The following is a 21,977-nucleotide window of genomic DNA, read 5'->3' as shown; positions in this document are numbered from 1 at the left end:
CTGCTAAGAAAAATGTAAAATCCACTAATTTTTCTTCAGCCTAGCAATCCTCACTCTCCCTATTTAATAAGAAAACATGTCCTCTGCAGTTAAGGAAAATCACAACATAGGCTTGAATAGGGAATAATTTATATAGGGATATTTATTCCGCAAAGAAATTGACACCTTGCTTTTTAGTTGAAGTAAAATAAATCCAGCAGATTACTTAATGGGCAAAGTTTATGAATAGATATCCACGTTTTTACCCTGTCATTTAATTTCACTCTACCCACTAAGTGTTGCAATAAATGTTCTCTTGCCTTCTGTACACTTTTCTATGTGTAATACTTCAGAAATGTTGCACCTTGATTTTATTCATGGTAGTTTCAACTACTCAAACATATTATAATTGTTCTTCCTATCTAGTCACTAGATTCAAAGACAAAAGTAAAACCTATGTTCAGTTTTTAAAGCTGTCTTATGTAGAAAGATTACGTAAATGAGTAACAAGCAATGCTATCCTCTTACTGAGGTACTCATGATTATCCTATTCACCAGAAGGCTCTGCGTTACTCACAATAAGAGCAAAGACAGTAATTAAAATAGAGAAGGAAATATGAAGATAGTTTTGATGTCAGTTTGCAATCTGGACTGTGATTTCAATCTCTTCCCTTCCCTAGGAAGAAGAGAGAGTACTCATGTGGGAGAAGCGACAGTTGTGAGGAGAGAGTGTGAATATCCTGTAGCCAGTTCCCTCTGATACGTACAGCCACTGAAATAAATGGTGAGAACATCACATTTGTATGGAGGATAATGGAAGAGTCACACTGTTCTGTTCTGAGTATGAGATGGGGGATGAAATCAGTTTATTTACAGACCTTGTTTGAAATGGCAAGGATTGGCTTCCAAGCAAAATTTATGGAGACTTTCCAATATACTGAAGTACAGGATACTGAGGAATTGCTAAGGACAGTCGCACACACACCTTAAATTATTTGTAGCCACCCACTTGCCATGAGTTGATTCCAACTCACGGTGACCCGATGGGTGTCAGAGTAGAATTTTCAGTGCGTGATTTTTCAGAAGTAGACCACCAGGCCTGTCTTCCAAGATGTCTCTGGGTGGACCTGAACTGCCAACCTATCAGTTAGCAGCCAAATGCATTAACTGTCTGTACCACCCAGGGATCCCATTTGTACACAGAAGCTGCTAATAGTGAAGTTCACATGTTAAAAGAAAATCAAAGGAAAAATAGAAAATTCCCTCTAATAGGGACCCAGTAAAATGGAGGGGAGGTATAGAACAGATCTTTCTTCTTCGTTTTCATGGGAAAGCAACGATATCAGACTAAATTACATGAAACCTCGTTATCTAAGATTTTAAATAAATAACAATTTTATTTACTTAAATGACTCAGTTAGTTTTTCAGCTCCAAATAGTAAAATAACACATCGGTGACTAGGATGGCTCAATAAGATGATGCACACAAAGGCATTTTTTAAATGATAAATTGCTACTGACAAGTTAGTTATAAACATCATTACTGTAATTACAGCAAACGTTGGTAGCTACGGCAAACTTCCTAGAAAAGCCCCTTTTATCTCTAACCTGTCTCTACACTGGAAAAAGAAAGCATTCTAATCAAATATGGAGATAAAACTCTGTCAGGTTAAGGGATGAGAAAATGACACATTTGATCTTTGATGTTTGCTTATTTAGAATTCCTGTTTTATAAAAATCACAAATATTGCCTTTGTTACATGCAACTATTTAAATAATTCTACTTTTGTAAATAAGTAAAAACTCTAGTTTTGTAACGTAGCTTTTAAGATGTATGTTTATAAATGTTTTAACAATTCTGAAACAATTTGAAATAAATAAAAAAAAAACTCAATAGCAGACAAGCAGAGAAGTGAGTTGGGATTAGCACCTGTGTATACTTAGTTATTCAAGTAATGAAAATATCTGTTCATTCTACCAGCATTTCAGCTCAGGTATTTAAATAGCACCAAGGTACTTGTTTTAATTGCAAAGTTATTTTGGACCCCTAGTTACTGTTTGGAGTCCCTGGGTGGCACAAACGGTTAAGCACTCAACTACTAGTGGAAAGGCTGACGGTTCGAATCTGAGGCACCTCAGAAAACAGACCTGGCGATCTGCTTCGAAAAGGTGACAGCCTTGAAAACCTTATGGGGTAGTTGTATTCTGCACACATGGGGTCACTATGAGTCAGAATCAACTTGACAGCAATCAACAACAGTATTAGTTGTTGCTGAAAATGTCTTCAAAAAAGATTAAACTAAGCAGTACCATTGAAACAAAAAGTCACTATATATGCAAAAGACTGCTTATCACACGTCAAAAAAAAAAAAAAAAAGGTTGCCATCAAGTCGATTCTGACTCATAGCGACCCTACAGGAGAGAGTAGAACTGCCCACAGAGTTTCCAAGGAGCGACTGGTGGATTCAAACTGCTGACTTTTGGTTAGGAGCCGTAGCTCTTAACCACTGAGCCACTGGGGCTCCTCATCACATGCCAGGAAATGCAACTAAAGGCAAAGAGTAGCACTAAAACTAGAAGATGCTGGTGTGGCTGATAGACACTTCAAGGACTATTACTCAACTGTCAAACACAGCTACCTACTAAAATCTGAAAGTTCCAGGAAAGGAAGAACCACAAGGCCTACTAGCTCTTATATGTTGTTATAGTTGTACCCGTAGTACAAACACATGCAGTGAGTGTTTAACATATGTTATTTCGTTTAATCTTCACAACACCATCATTAGATAGGTACTATCATTATCCCCATTTTACAGATGGGGAGGAAGCACAGAGAGTTAAGTAATTTGCCCAAGACCAAAATCACATAATTAGTAAGTGCCAGAGATACTTAATGAATATCTGAGTCTATCTGTACAAAGCTTTCAGTTGACTTTCAAGAGAAGCTGTTAACATTTAAGGATAATTCAACTAAGGGAAAAAGTAAAAACCAAACCAAACCAAACTATGAGTTGAACCAAATAAGAAGTGCAGATAAAACCTCAGTATAGTTTGAAATGCCTCAAATTATAAACTCTCAAAGGCTGAAGTCACCAGTCCACATGATGAAAAGCACCATGTCACTGTGATGCTGTATTTAACTGACAATGGCCAAAAGTGTTTCACAAAAACCTTTAGGCTTTGATTATGATGAAGTCATTGTCTAAAAACTTTATTTATGATACAAAAGAAGAAAGTGTTACATAATCTTATGGATAAAGGTACACTACAGTTAGTTGGTTAAAAAAAATTCTATTTCATGCAGTGTTTCCTTCATGCTTCCATGCTTTAAAAGCAGCAGTCAAACAGATGGATGCCTTAATTGATGACACCCAAAAATGGAGGAGATGTCTTTCGGATTTCAGATGGAGAGCTCATATTTTGGAGTGACATCTACTGTGACTCTGGTAGCAACAATTGCTAAATTCAGGAAAGACATGTAGGAGAGACAACTACCTTGGACATTAAAGCTGAAAATGTAAACCTAAAAAGTGGCATCAAGTTCCAATGAAACCCTGGACACATAAGGTAAGGAAAAACGCTTTGGAGGTATCATGGTGGTCAGGCAGAGTGTAATAAGGAAATAAAAAGCAAACAGATTTTCCTTTAAAATTAAAACAATATAACATTGCAAAGACTCTAGGTACATTTTTCTAAACTGGTAACAAAAATAAAATTCAAACAAAGAAGAAAAAATCTTGCTCATTTTAGCATTTCACTTTTTTATTACTTGGGATTGGTGGTACAAGTGGTGTGGGTGGAGAAGGTGCTGAAATATTCTAATTTTATCATTTCCTCTAGTTTAAAATTCTAAACGAGTACATTGCCCATTAATTCCAGTTTACTCTTACCCAAATGAGATAACAAATTAGTATCTCAATAATGAGATAACAAATCAGTGTCTCCCATAGCACAGTCCACCACTTGTCTGTCAGTTTGTCATGCTTTGGTGGCCTGCATGTTGCTGTGATTCTGGAAGCTATACCACTGATATTTCAAATACCAGCAGGGTCACCCATGGTAGACAGGTTTCAGTGGAGCTTCCAGGCTAGGAAGAAAGACTTGGTGATCTACTTCCTAAATTAACCAATGAAAACCTTATGGATCACAACAGGACACCATCTGACTCTTGCTTTGGACACATCATCAGAAGGGATCAATTGCTGGAGGACGACACCAAGTTTGGTGAAGTAGAGGGCCAGTGACGGTGAGGGAGACCCATGGTGAGATAGGCTGGCACAACAGCCACAATGATGGACTCGAATACGCTGGAGATCATGAGGATGACTCAGGACCGGACAACTTTTTGTTCTGTTGTACATAATGTCACCATGAGTCAGAGTTGACTCAATGGTAGCCATCTATCTATCACAGCATATAAAGGAAAATAGGAGCAAAATGTGTCAGGTGGTTTGCTGTATGAACGAACGAAGGAATAATTTAGACTTGATCTCTTTTCTAATAGATTCAGGCTAGAAGAGGGTTCTGGCAATTTGTTTCTCTTTGAAGCTTCTAAAAGCCTTACCCTGAGTCTACGAACCTCCTTCTGTGCAATGATTCTTAACTACACGCTAGAATGACTCTTGGAAAAAATGAGGGTCAGCTTGCAGCATGGTTAAGTCAGGTATAAAATGAAGCTGACCCAGGATAAAGTTGCCTTCTTAAACTATGAAATCTACATATGATGGATGATTAAAAATAAGTATCTATTTATATATATATAAATATAAATACACACACACACCAGGTTGCCCTTGAGAAAAGTGAATGGCCTCCTGTTTAGTAGGTCTTGACTGGCTATAACCAGAATTGAAGGTATTAACTTGACTAGACAGAGAATGCAATTCAGTGTCTGAGAGCCATAATTTTGCACTTTGACTCCAATGCTGATCAAGAGAAGAAGACTTTGACAATGAACTTCAGCATTCCAGCTCCTTCGGGAAAACAATCTTTACAGAGAGGATAGCGGTTTAAGCTACATTCCATGAGGGAACTCCTCTCCTTTTGCTCTAACTACATTCTCATCAACAAATTTGGGAACAACACTTAATTGCTCTACTAAAGAGAATTAGGAACATTTATTTTTATAAAAAGTAATTGTGTTCAGGATTACATATCAAACTCATATGAGTTTGGTAATAGCACTAATAATAACAATAAGAAGAATACATCAAGATGAGTAAAGAATGTCTGCCTTGAGCATTATGTTCTTTAAAAATCTATCTATATGGGATCAAACTGACAGCAGCAACTTGAAAGATTAGACAGGAAACTTTGGGGATGGGCAGTTTATATTAATGGGGGAACAACAACTCAGAAGAGAAGGATGAGAACAGTTAACACAACTTGAAGACTAATCAATGCCATGGAACTGTACATGTAGAAACAGTTGAATTGGTATATGTTCGCTGTGTATATTCTCAATAACAATGAAAATAAAATTGATCATTAAAAAAGACAATAAATCAGGATGTTTTGGGTGGCAAACAATAGAAACTCCAATTCAAAATAACCTAAAGGGATTTATTAACTTATTTTTTTTTTATAACAGGAAGTTCCAAACTAATATGGCTCCAAGGTTGTTAGCCTCACAGATGGCATAATACGCCCAATTCTTTCTTTCTTTCCAATTTGCGATTCTCAGTGTGTGGCTAAAACCCTTCATAACGGCAAGATGGTTGCAGGTGGCCGTCATGACATCCTCATACGCCAATGTCCAGAGGGAAACACAAACACACACAAAGCATTACTTCCTTTTGCCTCTTTCTAAAACCTAAAAAAAAAAAAATCTTTTCCCACACATGTCTCCTCCCATCTTCTAGTCAGAACTGGATTACATCAAAGCCATGGAAGCAAAGAGGCATATTAACATGATTTAGCTTGGACGAATCTACATTCAATTCTTGGGGCTGGGAATGGAGCCAGCCTCTCAGATGGTTGAGGTTTTTTAGTGAGAAGTCTGAGTAATGGGATCTAAGCCCTGCCCATACAGGGCTACTGTGATCTTTTCAGTACTCTTATCATAGGATATTGTGGTGTTAGAAGGAACTCTAAGACATCCTGTGAGTTCTACCTATGGCCTCCTCTTTTTCTCAATGGTGCAGTAATAACTACTTCCCTCTTTTAATTAGGCTTACTCACCCCAACCACAACATAACTACCTCCTCTTGTTTTTTGGTCTGTTGGCTTAGTGGGAAAAAAAAAATATGTATGTTTTTTGGTCTGTTGGCTTAGTGGAAAGAGGACCTAAAATGGGAAGAAAGTAGTCTCAGTTTTCAATTCAAATTGTTGTGTCTCTGGTGTCAATATTCTTCCTTTGGGTACTAAGGGCTCTAAACTAGCAGAGACAAGAAACGAGAAGCCAAATTACAAACTTTGCAAGTGGGTCACTAGTTAAGATAGTAGGGCAGACACTGGAGTACCTGCCCAAAGGCTATTCCCTTCTCTCTGTTGCTTTTAGCATCTCAGCTTCAGTTGTGAATCATGGTACATCTAAGCCAACCATGCAATCCTTCCAGTTTTGTTCTACTGGTCAAGGGGTGCTCGTGTAATACAGTTCTGACCAATAAGAAATTAGCAGATGTATACTGAAGGCTTCTGATAATGATTTTTTTTCACCTAATAAGGGTAAGGAATATGAGGAGTGAGTTTTTTCTGCCCTCTCACCCTTCTTTGCACAGGGGGCACTATCATGTGAGAATGTAATACTCTGAGCTATGAGAGGTATCTTGTGATCGAGAGGACAAAAGCCAATACCCTGAGGGCCAATGATAAGATCACTGAATCACTGAAATAATTCTGGGAGACCTATCTTTAGGATTCTTTTTAAATAAGTAAGTGTATATAGTTTAAGTCACTATTAGTTAGGCTCTCTGTTTCTTGCAGCCAAAAAACATCCTAGCTGATACATCCAGGGCATTACAAGTAGCAGATGATAAAATGTAGAATTAGCTGAGTGGATCAGCATAGTGAAGGGCAGTGAGGACCCAATTATTTTCAGGTAGATTTTAGTTTATACCATGAGCCAAGAACCTAGGAATCTGAGTTTATCTTTCTCTTTCCTTATGCGATCAGCCATTGTTCAAAGCATACATGTCTTATTGTCCGCTCAGCTTAGGTTCTTACTCACTGCCCTCTAAAGTAAGTTGATTCAAGAGAAACTGATGCACTTTCATCAGAAAGATAAAGTCAAATTTTTAGGCCTATAGAACTAAAGATAAGATAAAACCTCAGAAGGCAAAACTAAAAGCACCTTAGTGGCCTGCCAGCCTTCAATGAGAGCATCTGTGTGTTTCAAGAGAAACCAAGATGTAATAGAGTTAGTGTAGAGAAGCAGACACCAAGAATATAACAACTATAATGTTAATTTAGCAAATTATTTGGCATGGATACTTACATCAATGTAAATTCAATAGTACTCTCAGGTTAGTGCTCTTACCCTTATTTTCCAAATTGGTACTGTCCTTAACATATTAGATGAAAATCAACATACATAACATGGAAAAACCTTCCAGTCTATGAAGACTGAACTCTCAATATTTTTGTAATAAAAACTATAAAACCAAAGGAAACAAAAAAATAATTACAAATCTGTAATTTTTAATAAAAGCAAAGACTAGACTATAGGTAAAATAAGCGTTAGATAACTGTTAGGGAACAACCTTTCAATCTAGATGTCTATTCTTTAAGAATACATATTTATTTATACATAGTACAATTACAGAAATCTTATACTAGTGTATCTCAAAATGTGCCCCCTGCAATATTTTTTTACCAAAAAAAAAAAAAGATACCATGGTCAAATGAAGTTGGAAAACACTGCATAAAACATCCTCCTCTTAGATATTCACAATGTATATTAATGTACAAAAGGGTCTGAAAAGTTTTAAAATAAGTTGACTCCTCATAACCTATCACTGCCCAAATTTGTAAGACTTGGGAACCCCTTTAACTATGTCTATTTATCCTGTGGAAAAATTGATCTAAAGAATATATCTCATAATAGATTTGATCCAAGACAAATTTAGTAAAATACATAAAATTGTATGCATGTGAGTCTTTCTGTATGAACACAGGAAAAAAGTGCTTACATAGTTTTAAAAAATTTCTTTTATCCAACTCCATTAGTTTTTATTGAGGCTACTATAAAACACACACACACACCACACACACACACACACAAAACCTCCTTTTAAAAATATATTTTACACAAACAAAAATAAGCCTATAATAGATTAATGTTAAACTATGTTCACTACCAATTTTTCAGGGTCTGAATTAAAAAAAAATTATGTCAATAAAGTGTTTTACATACTAAATGCAACACAAGGAATATAGCTTATGGGTTGGTAAGTAAAATTACTTTATTATAAAACTGCTAATGGAATAAAGATGACACACACGACTTGTACATGCAGAAGAAATACAGCCTAATACACATTGACAGCTTTCAGCACATTCCTTTATTAGAATGTGGGCACCTGCCACCAAGTGAGCAAGCTCATGCAGAAGATCAGGACGTTACACACAGCTGAGATCACAACGCCATGCATAGAACAAGAGCGTGCCAGATAATCGTACCACAAACTGTGCAGGTGTTCTCCCCCACCCCATGAGCCACTGCCAGCAGGTGCTGTGGAGTTTGGTTACCCACATCCATGACATGAACGGTGTCCTTTGGAGAATCTTGTTCCCTGTGGCTGTAAGTATTCTTATTTTTATAATATTTTAATGATGCTTGCTATCAAAATCTTAAGTACAGAACTAGAAATTATGAAAAAGACTTTTTACAATACTGAACAATTGTATACATCTCATCTCAGGCACTTGTAATGAACACCACTTATATTTAAATATACTGTTAAAACTAATTTACTTCTCAGGCTTAGAAGAACCCAAAATAATACGTCCCAATGACTGTGCTCCAGTAGGAGGAAGTAAATCAATCTCCAACAAGTACTCCCTTATTTCTACTACTCAACACTTGGCAAGAGCCACTCTACTGATGGCTAAAGTGTGACTCATACAGACAAGTTGTTTGTAATAACATCTATCAGGATAACTATTTTACTTACATGATTTCAATTTGGAAGACTTGGCTTGGTTAACAATTAACCAAATTGACAGTAATTATTTATATTAGTCAATGAAAGAAAATACAGAATTTAGACAATTAAAGTGATTTCCCTCACTTCTCCGCACCTATCAAGTGTATTCCAATGTCTTTCTCTGCCTATTTATGGTCTAAGTGCATTCTGACAAAGAATTCTATTCTGGTATTCGGTTGACACCTGCTAAATTACTGGTGTTCGAAAAAGTACAGAATCAGAATTCTGGAGCTACTTGACACTTTGAGTGGTTCAGCTCTGTGCCTCTCAGCTCTATGCCCTTCCTTTCAGACTGGCAAATTCAATACTTCTGGAATGCCCCAGGACAGCTTTAAATCAATCCAGGAAGTAAAGAAAAAGAAAATACAGCCAACTCTCAATGATAATGGCAGGTAGGATGGATAAGTAAAATTGGAAGATCAAAAAAATCTTATTTTTTAACTAATAACTTCAATCCTCTCTTTTAGCAATCACTGGGTTAAATATAAAAAAGAAAAATTTGTCAGATAAAAAAAGGAATTAAATTTCTCTCTTTTCTCTGTCTACCTCCAAACACTCTAGAGGAGGTACTAGCAACAACTCTAGAGTCTGGTATATGTAGCTACAAAGGTGGAAACATATTTTTACATCTCATTTTTTCAATTCATATATTTAAAACTACTCATCTAGTATATGAGGCCCAATATATATTTTCATCTTTGCATAAGAAGGATGGCTTTATAATTTGTTTAAACTGGTATTCCTTTAGCGAGCGAGAAATGACTACTTACCATAATCAGTATCAGCAGTTATACCTATATTTTCTGACTTTGTAAATCAACAGTTGTAAATACTTACCAAGTTATGTTTTCTAAGAATATAAGATTTCCAAGTGATATGAATAGAAGACAGCAGTTTTACTAAAATCAGTATAATTCATGACGGGAGCCAGTATGTTGATTAAAAAAAAAAAAAAAAGACTGGGCAAAAGACTGGGGCTTGCAATAGTTGCCTTTCCTGATTCTTACATGTCTAGAATAAAACATCGTACTATTCTGCCTCAGTTCTTTTCCAGTAATCATCTTATTTCATAAGACTATGGTAAAATATAGATTTTATTATAAAGCTCTTCATATAAATTGTTTTAGTTAGCAACAACTAACATCTAATTCTAACAGAATTAAGAATAACGGAGGCCCTGAAACCATGCCACTCTTCAAATACATAAGTGCAGTAGGATCTGTTGTAGAGAGCTAGCATGCCACAGTGCAAGATCGGAAAGCTGACATGCTCACTGTTGCTATGTATTTATAAGGAAGATACCTGGGATTTAACTGAGAACAAAGTAAAAACAAGCATATAGTATAATAAAAGACATCAGAAAAAATCTGCGATAAAGAAATAAGTAGCAAAACCTAAGCTTATGATAAATAGCTTGTCTTCTAAGGACAGACCATGAGATTCTAATACTGGTTTCCAATATATAATTTGAACTTTAACTTCCTATAAATCATTCTATTTTCATTTAGAGCATCAGTCTTCTATTCATTGAAAGTAAAACCCCTTTAAACAGTGGAGAAGAGAAAGGGAACATATATCTAAACTGAAACATTCTACAAGGCTTTATTTTATACACATATACAGTTTGTTATATTTCTGAGGCTAAGGCAACTGATAATGAGCATGTGTATCCGTGAACTTTCGCAAAGGAGTTTATTTCTTATTTATGTACATAAAAATTTTAGCACAGGAAGAAGTCATATATAACAAGTGAAAATCAATTCACTTTTTGAAATATGATGTTATTTGTATTATATACACATATTTACAAAATGAGTACTTCTGTTTGATATTCAAGTATTTTACATGGTAGATACACTTCCTTAATTATAACATGGCAAAAGATACTTTTAGAAAATATTTGACCACATGATTTACGTAGTGCTTACTATCTCTACAACAAATGAAAAAAAAAAAAAAGCTTTTGAAAATTAAGTAAATTAAAGCAACTGTCGGTTAAATTTTTCCATAGGAAAATAATGCATCAAAAAAGTAGTTGCTCTGAGTGTTGTATATTACCCATTAGATCTGTAAGAATAAGTCTAGGAGATATTTAAACATTTCTGAAAATCTGAAATTTTCCAGAATATGTTGAAATAAAAATCGGAACACAAAAAATCAGTGAAAGAATGGTCTTCACATTTTGATCATTTCTACGCATTAGTTTGAGAAAGAATAATTAATACAAAGTAGTTCAATTTTATAACAGAATCTTGAGTTTCTATGTCCACATGGCATTATATTGGTAAAGGTATTATTTAAAAACAGCATTTTGATGTCAGAAACTAGAACCATGTCCTCTGTGATTATCTCTGATAAAAGGAACATTTTTACTAAGTAGAAACAATAAAACAGGAAGGAAATACTGCAGACAGAATGTAACGAACACAGTCTACATTCTGATTATCAGAATTCTGTGCTGTCCAATTATACTGTCCTAACACCTCAGTCAGGTCCAGAAGGGGACTCCATAAATGTCATGGAAGCTGCCACACAGAGTGTGCGCCCTGAAAGGGTAGAACATGACACTCCAGTGAAAATTACTGTGTCATGTTGCAATAACTTCAGATACTGGGCTTCTGAGTGATGGAACAGGTATGTTCAATGGCTTGTTACTCTACTTGTAATTTTTTTATACCGGAAAGCTGCAGCAAAACAGTAAAAGGCTTCAACTATTACAAATGTTTAAGTACTTCACCTACCTCCTCTGGGCTGGCATTAAACGTGAGACTGCCTTCATCCAGCTGCATATACAATTTTCTAAAAGAAAACCCTAGAGGTGGGCTCTTATTGTATATGGAACAGTGACCCCAAGTGGATTTGCACAACCTGTAAAAATAAGAGTAAATGAGGCAAGAAAACATTACTGTATTTAACTTCCTAGGTTAAACATGAATACACATGACAAAATAGTACCGTGAAATGACAGACTATTAGCTCTTATAGCTCTAAGGTTTAAAATGCTTAATTTTTTACTTACTTTTTATTTGTTTTCTAGAGTATGACAGGTAGGCGATGGAAATTTAGCAATTTTGATAGCACTTAATTGAAAGTAATGAAGATTAAGGATACTTATGAGTACTACCTAAAGTTAAATATAAACTATTGATAATAATAGTAATAACAGCTAACATTTACTGTTTACTAAATGCCAGGTCCTATTTTAAGCATTTTAATTGTACTAACTTGCTTAATCCTTATAACAATCCTATGATGTTGGTGCTACAAAGAAGGAAACAAACACAGAGGTGTTAAATAAGTTGCCCAAGGTTACACACCTAATATGTGTACAGGCAGAATTTGAACCCATGAAGTCTTACTCCAGAGCTTGCAATCTTAATAAGCGAATAAGCTAAACTTTCATTAATAAGCTAAATCGGGTCTATTAAGTGAGCTATGTATTCCACTGTGATTTACTCTCTAAATTGGATGCAGGAAAAGATTGCTGGGTGGGGGTGGGGTGGGAAGAACTTTCTACTTTCTAACAATACACATATTAACAAACATATTAAGCATAGAAATTATTTTTAACGCCACAACTTCAACATATACATCAAAAGCTATGATGTCAAGCAGAGCTGTTTTTAAGATATTGCTTCAAGACACTGATTTTTTTCCATCACATTGATACATTACTGTGTAAAAATTCTATAAAACCTAAAATGCTACGAGTTTGTAAATCAAAACACTATTTTCTAAATATTGGGAGAATTGTTTCCAGATTTGTTCTGAGGCATTAGTTACTGGCTATTAGTGGAAAGTTAAAATTTATCTTATTATAATGCCTGGAGTCCTGGTGGTGCAGTGGTAAAGGGCTACGGCTGCCAATCAAAAGGTTGGCAGTTCGAATCCACCAGCAGCTCCTTGGAAACCCTGTGAGGCAGTTCTATTCTGTCCTATATGGTCGCTATGAGTCGGAACTGACTCGAAGGCAACAGGTTTGGTTCTGGTTCATTATAATGCCTGGAAATTCTTATAACTTAGATGCTTAAGCCAATAAGCGCATTCTCTAAGACATACTGAACACTGAAACTATATTTTGATACACCTTTAATGAGTCTTTGCCTCAAAATTCTCTGATTTCTTTTGTGTGTTTTCAAAAACAGCTGCTACTTGTAGAGATAAACATATTCAAATAGTTTCTCTTCCTGGCATTCATTATTGACTTTCGCCTGAAAATTCCTTCTTTTCCCCCTCCACAAAGTACAGGAAAATAAGAAAAAGTTATTGTCTCAACCTGTAACACCAAAAATTGTGAGGGTTTAATATGAGAACATCCTTTTCTTGGTTAATTTAGACCTTTGTATTATTTTTACCAACCAATGAGATCATTAATTCTAAAACTAAGTATAATAGCTTGCTTAGAAAATTATCAATATTTCAGCAGTGTCTCCAATCCAGTCCTATAACTTTTAGCTTTATTACTAAACTATGTGAAAGCAACAGAACCTCCCAACATTAATAAGTATTCAACACATGCAAAGTTAAAAGCTAAAAAAAAAAGCTAAGCCAGCCTTTTATTTCGAGCACAAGCAATTTACCCTTAAGGAAAAAAAAAATCCGAGTATCACAAGAACAGGCATCATTACATGATAAACAATAAAGGAAACATTTCTTTCAGAAGTGAATAAATCCAGGTTTAAATACCAAATGAAGAATACATTCTGATTTAGTTCAGGTAAGCCTGGAAATAAACTTTTTTTTTTTTTTTAGTAAATTCAGCTGTAAGAACACAAATTATGTTTGTTGGGAATACTAAAATGTAGGACAGAGATTACAAACAAAGAATGAGCCAGTTTTAAAGTACTTTCATTTTCTCTTATGCTCACATAATAATTAAAAAATTAATAATGGCAATTCACTGTAAGCACGATTAGTTAACAGGATTCCCTCTCACTTCTGCAGTTATCTTCACTATGACAAAGCAATGAAGGAATAAGGTGATAATGATACTTTCACCTGTTCAGAGGTTAAGAAATGAACTTATATTTAATACTGTAATTCTGTGGCATTGGAAAGCCTAAAATGTGGATGTCATTAATGACAGAACATTTTTAATAAAGCTTGTCAATTTATTAATTCTCTTAAGTTTTATTATTTAAGTCTAAAAAGACTTTTTTTTTTAGGTATGGTGTATATCTTGGTGAAATCCCATTTTGAAATAATAAAACTTAAATATACTTTGGTCACGAATGCTAGAAAATCCCTGCTCCAGTAATTCTTCAGGACTCAAAAAGACAAAAAAGAAAAGAAATCACGTGCCCATAATTACATGATGCAATTTAAGGAGTAGCTTAGATTCAATACAACAGATTCTATTCTGCCAAACTTTCTCAGATTTAGAGTTTAAATTTAAACTGGTACAAGAGCTGCTAAATTTTGATGCTATACTTCTAGTTCAGCAGGTAGATTGATTATTCTACCTAATGTTACCACAGTAGATAAAGTTTTCACTAGTTAATGTTCTGGCACCTTTGACAGAAAGAAGTACCTGGTAAATTAAAATAAAAAACACGTATCTACTCCATTCGTAACCAATGAAAACAATAAGACTTGGGAAATGTTTATGGATTTTTAAGTATGGTTACCTGTCAGACAGGACGCATACACGGGAGACACAAACGATACCAGCCGAGTGAACAGTCTAAGTTTCGGATTATAAATTCTCATTTCACGATTCTGCTGTATTTTTAGAATAAACTGACAATTTCTGATTTACAATAAACTAATACATTTTGATTGGTAACCTGACTGTAAAGCGATTAGAATACTCATAATCAGAATATATTCCTTTATACTGTCTTTCTGTTCCCAGTATCACCTTTGAATGTGATAACTGTAATCCTTATTTTTCCAGGTTTTAATGACAAACAACTCAAAGTACAAACACAAGTTAAAAATAAATATTTCATTATACATATATACCTATTCTAAAAGGAACACTTAAACGTGATTCTTCGTAAAGCTATATCTGAATCAAACCTCGGTGGGTTGGACTCACCCTTGCCAGAGAAGCTCGTCATTGGCCAGGTCCCGCCAAACACACGAAGCCAAGCAAAGGTCAGTTGCGTTCAGGTAGGACAAGATGGTAAAGCTTAGCTCGGGAGGCAACATTTCCAAGTTAATGAATCCTTCCCGTTCTTTAGACTTCCTTGTCTTCAGAAGATGATATATGTCGATGCCGCCTTGGACTTGTTTACGAGGATTGGCATTAGAGATGTTGCTCACAGCCATGCTCCTGCTCTGCTCTCTGGTGAGGTAGCCTTGCTCACTATAGCCTTCCTGTTGCAGCTGCTGGTTTCTGGCCACTCTCCACAGCCCCTGACCCATCTGCAAGACTGGGAGAAAGCCAGAGTGTAACAAGAGGCTCACATTAAAAAAGTAACCCATCTTTCTCAGTGATATAACAAATCTGACACGAAGCATTCATTAATCGGAATTAAAATTCCTCATTAAGGCATGTTAAAAGTAGTAGTATGTTACAATGAATAGTTGGAACACTGTAAGTTCAAAACTGAGACAGAAAATTTCAAAAATATTTGGTTTGATTGTCATCTTTATCTCAGTTGGCTAGCTACTTTTAAAGTCCACAGGTGACATAATCATTTTTCACCTGGTAAGACTTAAAAGTTACTGATGTCCTAAAGACTCTTACAAATTATAATTATGTAGACTTATGGGCCAGTATTAAATATAGCTCTGATCAGAGCACTGGACTTTAGTTAAAAGGTCTCTAGACCCTGCTTTTTATCACAACTCAGGCTAAGCTTAGCAAGACCCTTTTAACCAAACTCCCAGATGCATAACAGCTGTGAAACAGGCTTTTAGTTTAATTCTTGCCAGTGTACACTTACGCTGTAGACTATAATAAAATGTAACATGGGCCCTGAAGTCTAATTCAGAAACTTTATAAATTAGACACCTAGAACTCCATGAAAAATAGATCAGTAATAACTGACTGGTTTTGTTGTTCCTTTAAATTAAAAAGCATACTGTTGACTAATTTTTGAATTATTCTCCATACAGCCCTATGGATTTCTCAGAGGTGCCAGGGAGGGTGTATTCAGTCTCTCCCACCTCTACGTGACCTTTAACCACAGCAGCTATATTCATTTATCTGTTACACTGACCTTCAACTAGATGAGCTATACTCTTATCTATTATGTATACTGGACTTTAAGTATAAAAATATTTAGAAAACAACTGGCCAAGACTTCCTATTTGGTGTTGGCTTTAAAATATGCAGCCTTTTTCTGGACAAATTCACCGAGAAAAACTAAACCAGAAAAAATTCTTAACTAATACAAATAATTATTTTCATGATCTGTCCTCCAAATAAATTTTTATTTTATAAACCCAAGTTGACTACTGACATGTATTTTTCAAAAATTTAGAAAAATACTGATTCCCACACAAAAATCATATATATATATATATCAAATAACTTCCATGACCATAAGCATGACCTGAACTTAAAACATGGTTTTAATTAGCTGTTTACAATAAGGACTCACAAAACTGTGACCAGGAATTCTGAAATTAGGAATAATTTCAAATTTGAGTAGAACTTAAAAGAATGTCAAAGATTGTTTTTTAAGGCTGAAAAAAAGGCATGAGCCTCTTATATATTTACTGAGTTACTGGCTCTTGTTTGGATAATGGCCACTATAATGGGTCACTTGGTCAAAACAGAAAAAACAGTCCAGTATAATTTCTAACTCGTCCTTTACAAAGAACTGCATGGAATTCCAAAAGCTTAAGCTATAAAACGATAGGAGCAGAAAAAGAAGGAATAGAATCAATACTTAAATAATTTAAAGATGTGGGGAAATTTAGTAAAAAAGCCCCCAAAGATGCCTCCCTCACCTATGACACATACCACAATAATAGTATCAGTTCCTAAATGTATGGCTAAACTATAAAAATTAAATTCTTAAAAATACAGATTATCAACAAAATTTATAAGGAGCTTTTTTTTTTTTTTATGTTTGCTTAATGTTTGAATGTGCCATGTCATATTACAACATAAGTAAAACTTAATTTTGAGTTTAAGACTCCCAGTCAAAAAGAAAGGTATTTTATTTTCATCAGGGCTATTCGTATTTAACTTTGCAAGAAAATGCCTAGAAACTGCATTAATTGTCAAGCTCATCTAGCCTATATGCTGTCATTTTAACCACAAAATTTATTCTTCTCTTTTGCCTTTGCACAACGAAAGGTAAATAATCAAACATGGTAACTATCATGTTTGAATTTTAAGATTTCAGGCATTTAACATAAATTTCTGTATAGTTCTACTATAACATCTTTCTAGTGACATATGGTTAAGCAGCTGTTGTTACTCTCAGGGTTGTTGCTAGGGAACAGAGAATCCTGGTGATTTCCCTAGGCTCTGGACTTTAATGGGGACCACTTAAATTGAGCACTGAATACTGTGATTCAGAAAGCATCCGGCAGGTAGAAAGAGGTAAAGCTAGCAGCTGGTTCTTTAAAAAAAAAAAAGAAAAATGCTGGAGAGGTTGGAGGGTTGAGGCTCATGTACACATAATTCAAAGAAAACTGGGCAAGGTTATATTTCATTTTCACATGTTCAGACAACGAAAACTGCAAGCTTATACCTCACAGTCTATTCTGCTGCTAAGCAATACTGCAAGTTGCCGTTTCGGGACTTCTTTTTCCCTTTACAGCAGTCCTTGATACTGGCTAAGAACACTGGATGATTTCGTCTGGGCCATAAATCACCCTGAGGAAGATTAATGTCATAAGTCTAGCATTTGGAGAAAGGAAAGGGTATCAACAGTGTTTCATTCCCAAACTCAATTCTTCTTTAGGGTGGTAGGTATGTGGAATGTAGGTTGTGACTGTCAGAAATGTGACACAATTCTCAAAAAGGGCATGCCGTCCATTGCATAAGTTGTGGAGCAACTCACGGAAGCAGCACAGTTTTGTGGGCTCTGAATTCAGACAGACCTGAGTTTGAATCCTGGTTCTACCAGTCATTAACTATAGGAACTTGGGTGAGTGACTTTATCACTCTAAGCTTTAATTTCTTCACCTGTAATGTGGAAAAATAATAATGATAATGCCTAATACCTATAGCTTGAAAGGCCATTGTGAGTATTAAACAAGATAATGTAAATATAGTTCATTCCATGGCTAACGATCAATATGTGTTAGCTATCACTTTGTTTGGACAAAACCATATTTTCATTAAGAGAAATATATATGAAGATGATGAGCACTTTGGTAAAACTTATTTACTGGTATTTCAACTATCCTGATTTCTAAGTGCCACGAGAACCTAGTTCCTCACATTGTTATTTGTACAACTGTGTAGGCTTTGGTACACAATTCTTTGTCTCCTTTAAAAAAAACCTGTTATTTCAAACATGGTTCTTTTACTGTAAATGCAATTCTTTTATATCCATGACCAAATCAAGAAAAACCAAAAGACAAAACAACAACAAAACCTGGATTATCTTAAAAAAAAATTTTAATACATTCACTCAGCATGCTCAACAATAGTGCCAATAACAGTGGCATGAAAGAGGCTATTCTGTTATCATGAACAATCTGGCTCTAATAAAGACATAAAATATGATACAGTTTCATGCTGGCTTCTTGCATGATTTCAAGTTCCTTATAGTTCAAGTGAATTTGAGTAAAGATTTTAGCTAAAGACATCCTTGCTGAAGTCCCTGTATTCAACGATGTTGCAGATTGAGACTATTTTACATAACATTAAAAAAACATACCTGATATTTAAATAAAGCATGCGATTGAGTTTACAATGCTGCCATTGACTTGAGAAAGACAAATTTTGACTTGAGAAAAGCCAACAACTTAATGTAAATCTTTTAAATTTAGTATCAATGAAGTTTTATGAAAACTAAAATAACTCAAATGCTTTCAGTACTATGGATGTCTACTATATGTATATGTAAAAAGATTGGTAATTACTTTAAAAATTAATATGTAAGAAGCTATACAATTTACACAAAAATACTAAATATATGCCAATTATAACTGAAGCACCTCCTGAGATTATTGTCACATAAGGAGGTGCTTGAAACAATTCTTCAAATGCATCGTAGGGTTGTATAGGTCTACTTTGTTGCATAATCAAAACCAAAAAACCAGTTGCCATCTAATTAATTCTGACTCATAGTGACCTCCTTTGTATCAGAGTAGAACTGTGCTCCTTACGGTTTTTCAACGCCTGATCTTTTGGAGGAGCCCTGGTGGTGCAGTGGTTAAGAGTTATGGCTGTGTCATGGACTGAATTATGTGTGTATCAATTTGACTGGGCCATGATTTCCAGCATTGTGTGGTTTTCCTTTTTGTGATTGTAATTTTATGTTAAAAGGGTTAGGGTGGGATTGTAACACCACTCTTACCCAGGTCGCATCCCTGATCCAATGTAAAGGGAGCTTCCCTGAGATGTGGCCTGTACCACCTTTTGTCTTTCAAGAGATAAAAAGGAAAGGGAAGCAAGGAGAGTTGGGGACCTCATACCACTAAGAAAGAAGCACCGGGATCAGAGTGCATCCTTTGGACTTGGGGTCCCAGCATGAAGAAGCCCCTAGTCTGGGGGGAACACTGATGAGAAGGCCAACACAGAGAGAATGTCTTCCCCTGGAGCTGATGCTCTGAATTTGGACTTTTCACCTACTTTACTGTGAGGAAATAAATTTATCTTTGTTAAAGCCATCCACTTGTGGTACTTCTGTTACAGCAGCACTAGATGACTAAGACAGGCTGCTAACCAAAAGGCGGGCAGTTTGAATCCACCACCTGCTCCTTGGAAACCCTATGGGGGCAGTTTTGCTTTGTCCTATAGGGTTGCTATGAGTTGGAAATAACATGATAGCAAAAGATTTGGTTTTGGGTTTGATGTTTTGGAAGTAGATGGCTATGCTTTTCTTCTGAGAGCGTCTGGGCAAGCTTGAACCGACAACCTTTTGGTTAGCAGCTAAGCATGTTAACCTTTGTACCACCCTAGGACTGCAGCTTCAAAAATCTAAGTGGTTTAGAATATGTCTGCTGCCATAGGTTATCTGTGTGTATGCTTCACTTTGTTTTAGTGTCTTCTTATCCAGGACCCAGGTTGATGAAACGGCCCTTACATGGGACATTCCCAGTCTCATAATAGAGGGGAAGGAAAGACAAAGTTCAAGCTAAAACCTACACAATCTCATTTAAAACTTCTGCTTGAAAAAGGTTTATGTTGTTTACTAATATATCACTGGTCAAAGACTATTACATGATCAAGCCCAGAGTCAATAAGACTCAACAAGTTGTATCAGAATATCAACAGATACATAATCCTCTTACAGGAAGGAGTGAATAATTGTGAAAAGTAATATAACTTTACAATGTGATTGGTAAATTAACTCATTTATTCACCTTAATTTGAATTTATTTCGTTTAAAGTTTCTTTATCCTGTGCAGAGGATTTTTAAACTTCTTTCTAAGGAGCCTCAGAATGAAACCAAATGTATTTTCTCTTGATCTCCAAAAGTAGAAACATTACTTCATTATTTACCATCTGACAGGAATAAACAAAAACTTCTAAATTACTTAGGTTACAGAGGAGAAATTATGCTAACAAAAAAAATCTGTAGAAGATTTCAAAGTTGAAAATCTTCCTTTCAGAGAAGAAAAAAAAAAATTATTGGGAAAAAATTCAAGGCAATAAGAATATTATATTTTCTCCTTATTTGTCAGAATGGTAATAAAATTAATATCTGTTTGGAGGATGGTCTGTTGTATGGCCTTGCAACAGTCACCCGAGCCACCTTATCAGAAGCCTTGGGGCCAGAACATTCCCTGATAATGGACGCTGGGAACTGTGTCTCCCTCTGTGCTGGTTTCTTCTTCCTTATTAGGGGAAGTCCTTCCCTGTTACAGGCCTAATGAGTACATCTTTGTTCTGCTTATAAATGTGGTGTCACATGGCACCTGGTCAACCCCACTGCTCCTGGCAGGGAAGGAATGGTGTTTCTCAACTGCAGCACAAGGGGGATGCATGCAGTCCACTAGACCTGTGTCAGCTGCGGGGAGTGACCTGCTAGCTATGGGAACCAGGGCCCACTACGGAAGCTGACCTTGCTCTGCCCCTTCTCTATGTGAGTAAATGTTGTTCTATCCACTGCCTGTGTTTAAGTTATGTCTTTCTTTGTAACCTTGGACATCGGCTGGATAATATTTATAAACAAAGATATCGATACCAAAAAAACAAACCCCTTGCCGTCGACTTGATTCAGACTCACAGAGACCCTATACGAGAGAGTAGAACTGCCCCATAGGATAAGGTTTCCAAGGAGTGGCTGGTGGATTTGAAATTCCCATCTTTTGGTTAACAGTCATAGCTCTTAATCACTGTACCATCAGTGCTCCTAAAGATACTAATACTGTTTACTAAATTTAAATTTACACTTTACAGACAATGATTAGCACAAAATAAATCCCAGAACTACTTTTTAAATTTTATGACAAACGAAATGAAACAAGGATCAAACAGGCAAATGAATACGATTTAAATATTTTTATTTTCCTGGAGTTACACAAACATAGCTATCAATTTAATTAATCTTGACTGTTTATTAAATCACTGTCAGTGAAATGTTTAATTTAATAAAAGTGAATCTTGACTGTTTACTAAGCTACTGCTTATTATTACAGTAGTCAAGTAATACTCCTGTGTCTCAGAGCTATTATATTCTTCTTTGGTTTAAGGCCAAAATACTCAGTTTCAATTCCCAATTGCTCTCAAATGCACTCACGTAGCATGGTAGTGACCAGGAGACTCAG

The 21,977-nt window shown here is 35.6% G+C and overlaps 1 protein-coding gene across 2 annotated transcripts in view; it reads right to left on the bottom strand.

Moving 5' to 3' along the window:
* FBXO8 (F-box protein 8) overlaps positions 1-21,977 on the bottom strand; it is a 68,137-nt gene that overhangs the window by 28,654 nt on the left and 17,506 nt on the right. For both annotated transcript variants that reach the window (XM_010595624.3, XM_003415816.4), the window contains exons 2-3: positions 15,166-15,502; positions 11,867-11,993 (exon numbers count right to left, since the gene is read on the bottom strand). In XM_010595624.3, the coding sequence (XP_010593926.1) occupies positions 11,867-11,993; positions 15,166-15,494 (456 nt within the window). In that variant the 5' untranslated portion in view covers positions 15,495-15,502. The remainder of the gene's footprint in view (positions 1-11,866; positions 11,994-15,165; positions 15,503-21,977) is intronic.

This window comes from Loxodonta africana, chromosome 21, assembly GCF_030014295.1.
Source record: "Loxodonta africana isolate mLoxAfr1 chromosome 21, mLoxAfr1.hap2, whole genome shotgun sequence".
Classification (NCBI taxonomy): domain Eukaryota; kingdom Metazoa; phylum Chordata; class Mammalia; order Proboscidea; family Elephantidae; genus Loxodonta; species Loxodonta africana.
This window is presented reverse-complemented; position numbering and strand designations above follow the sequence as displayed.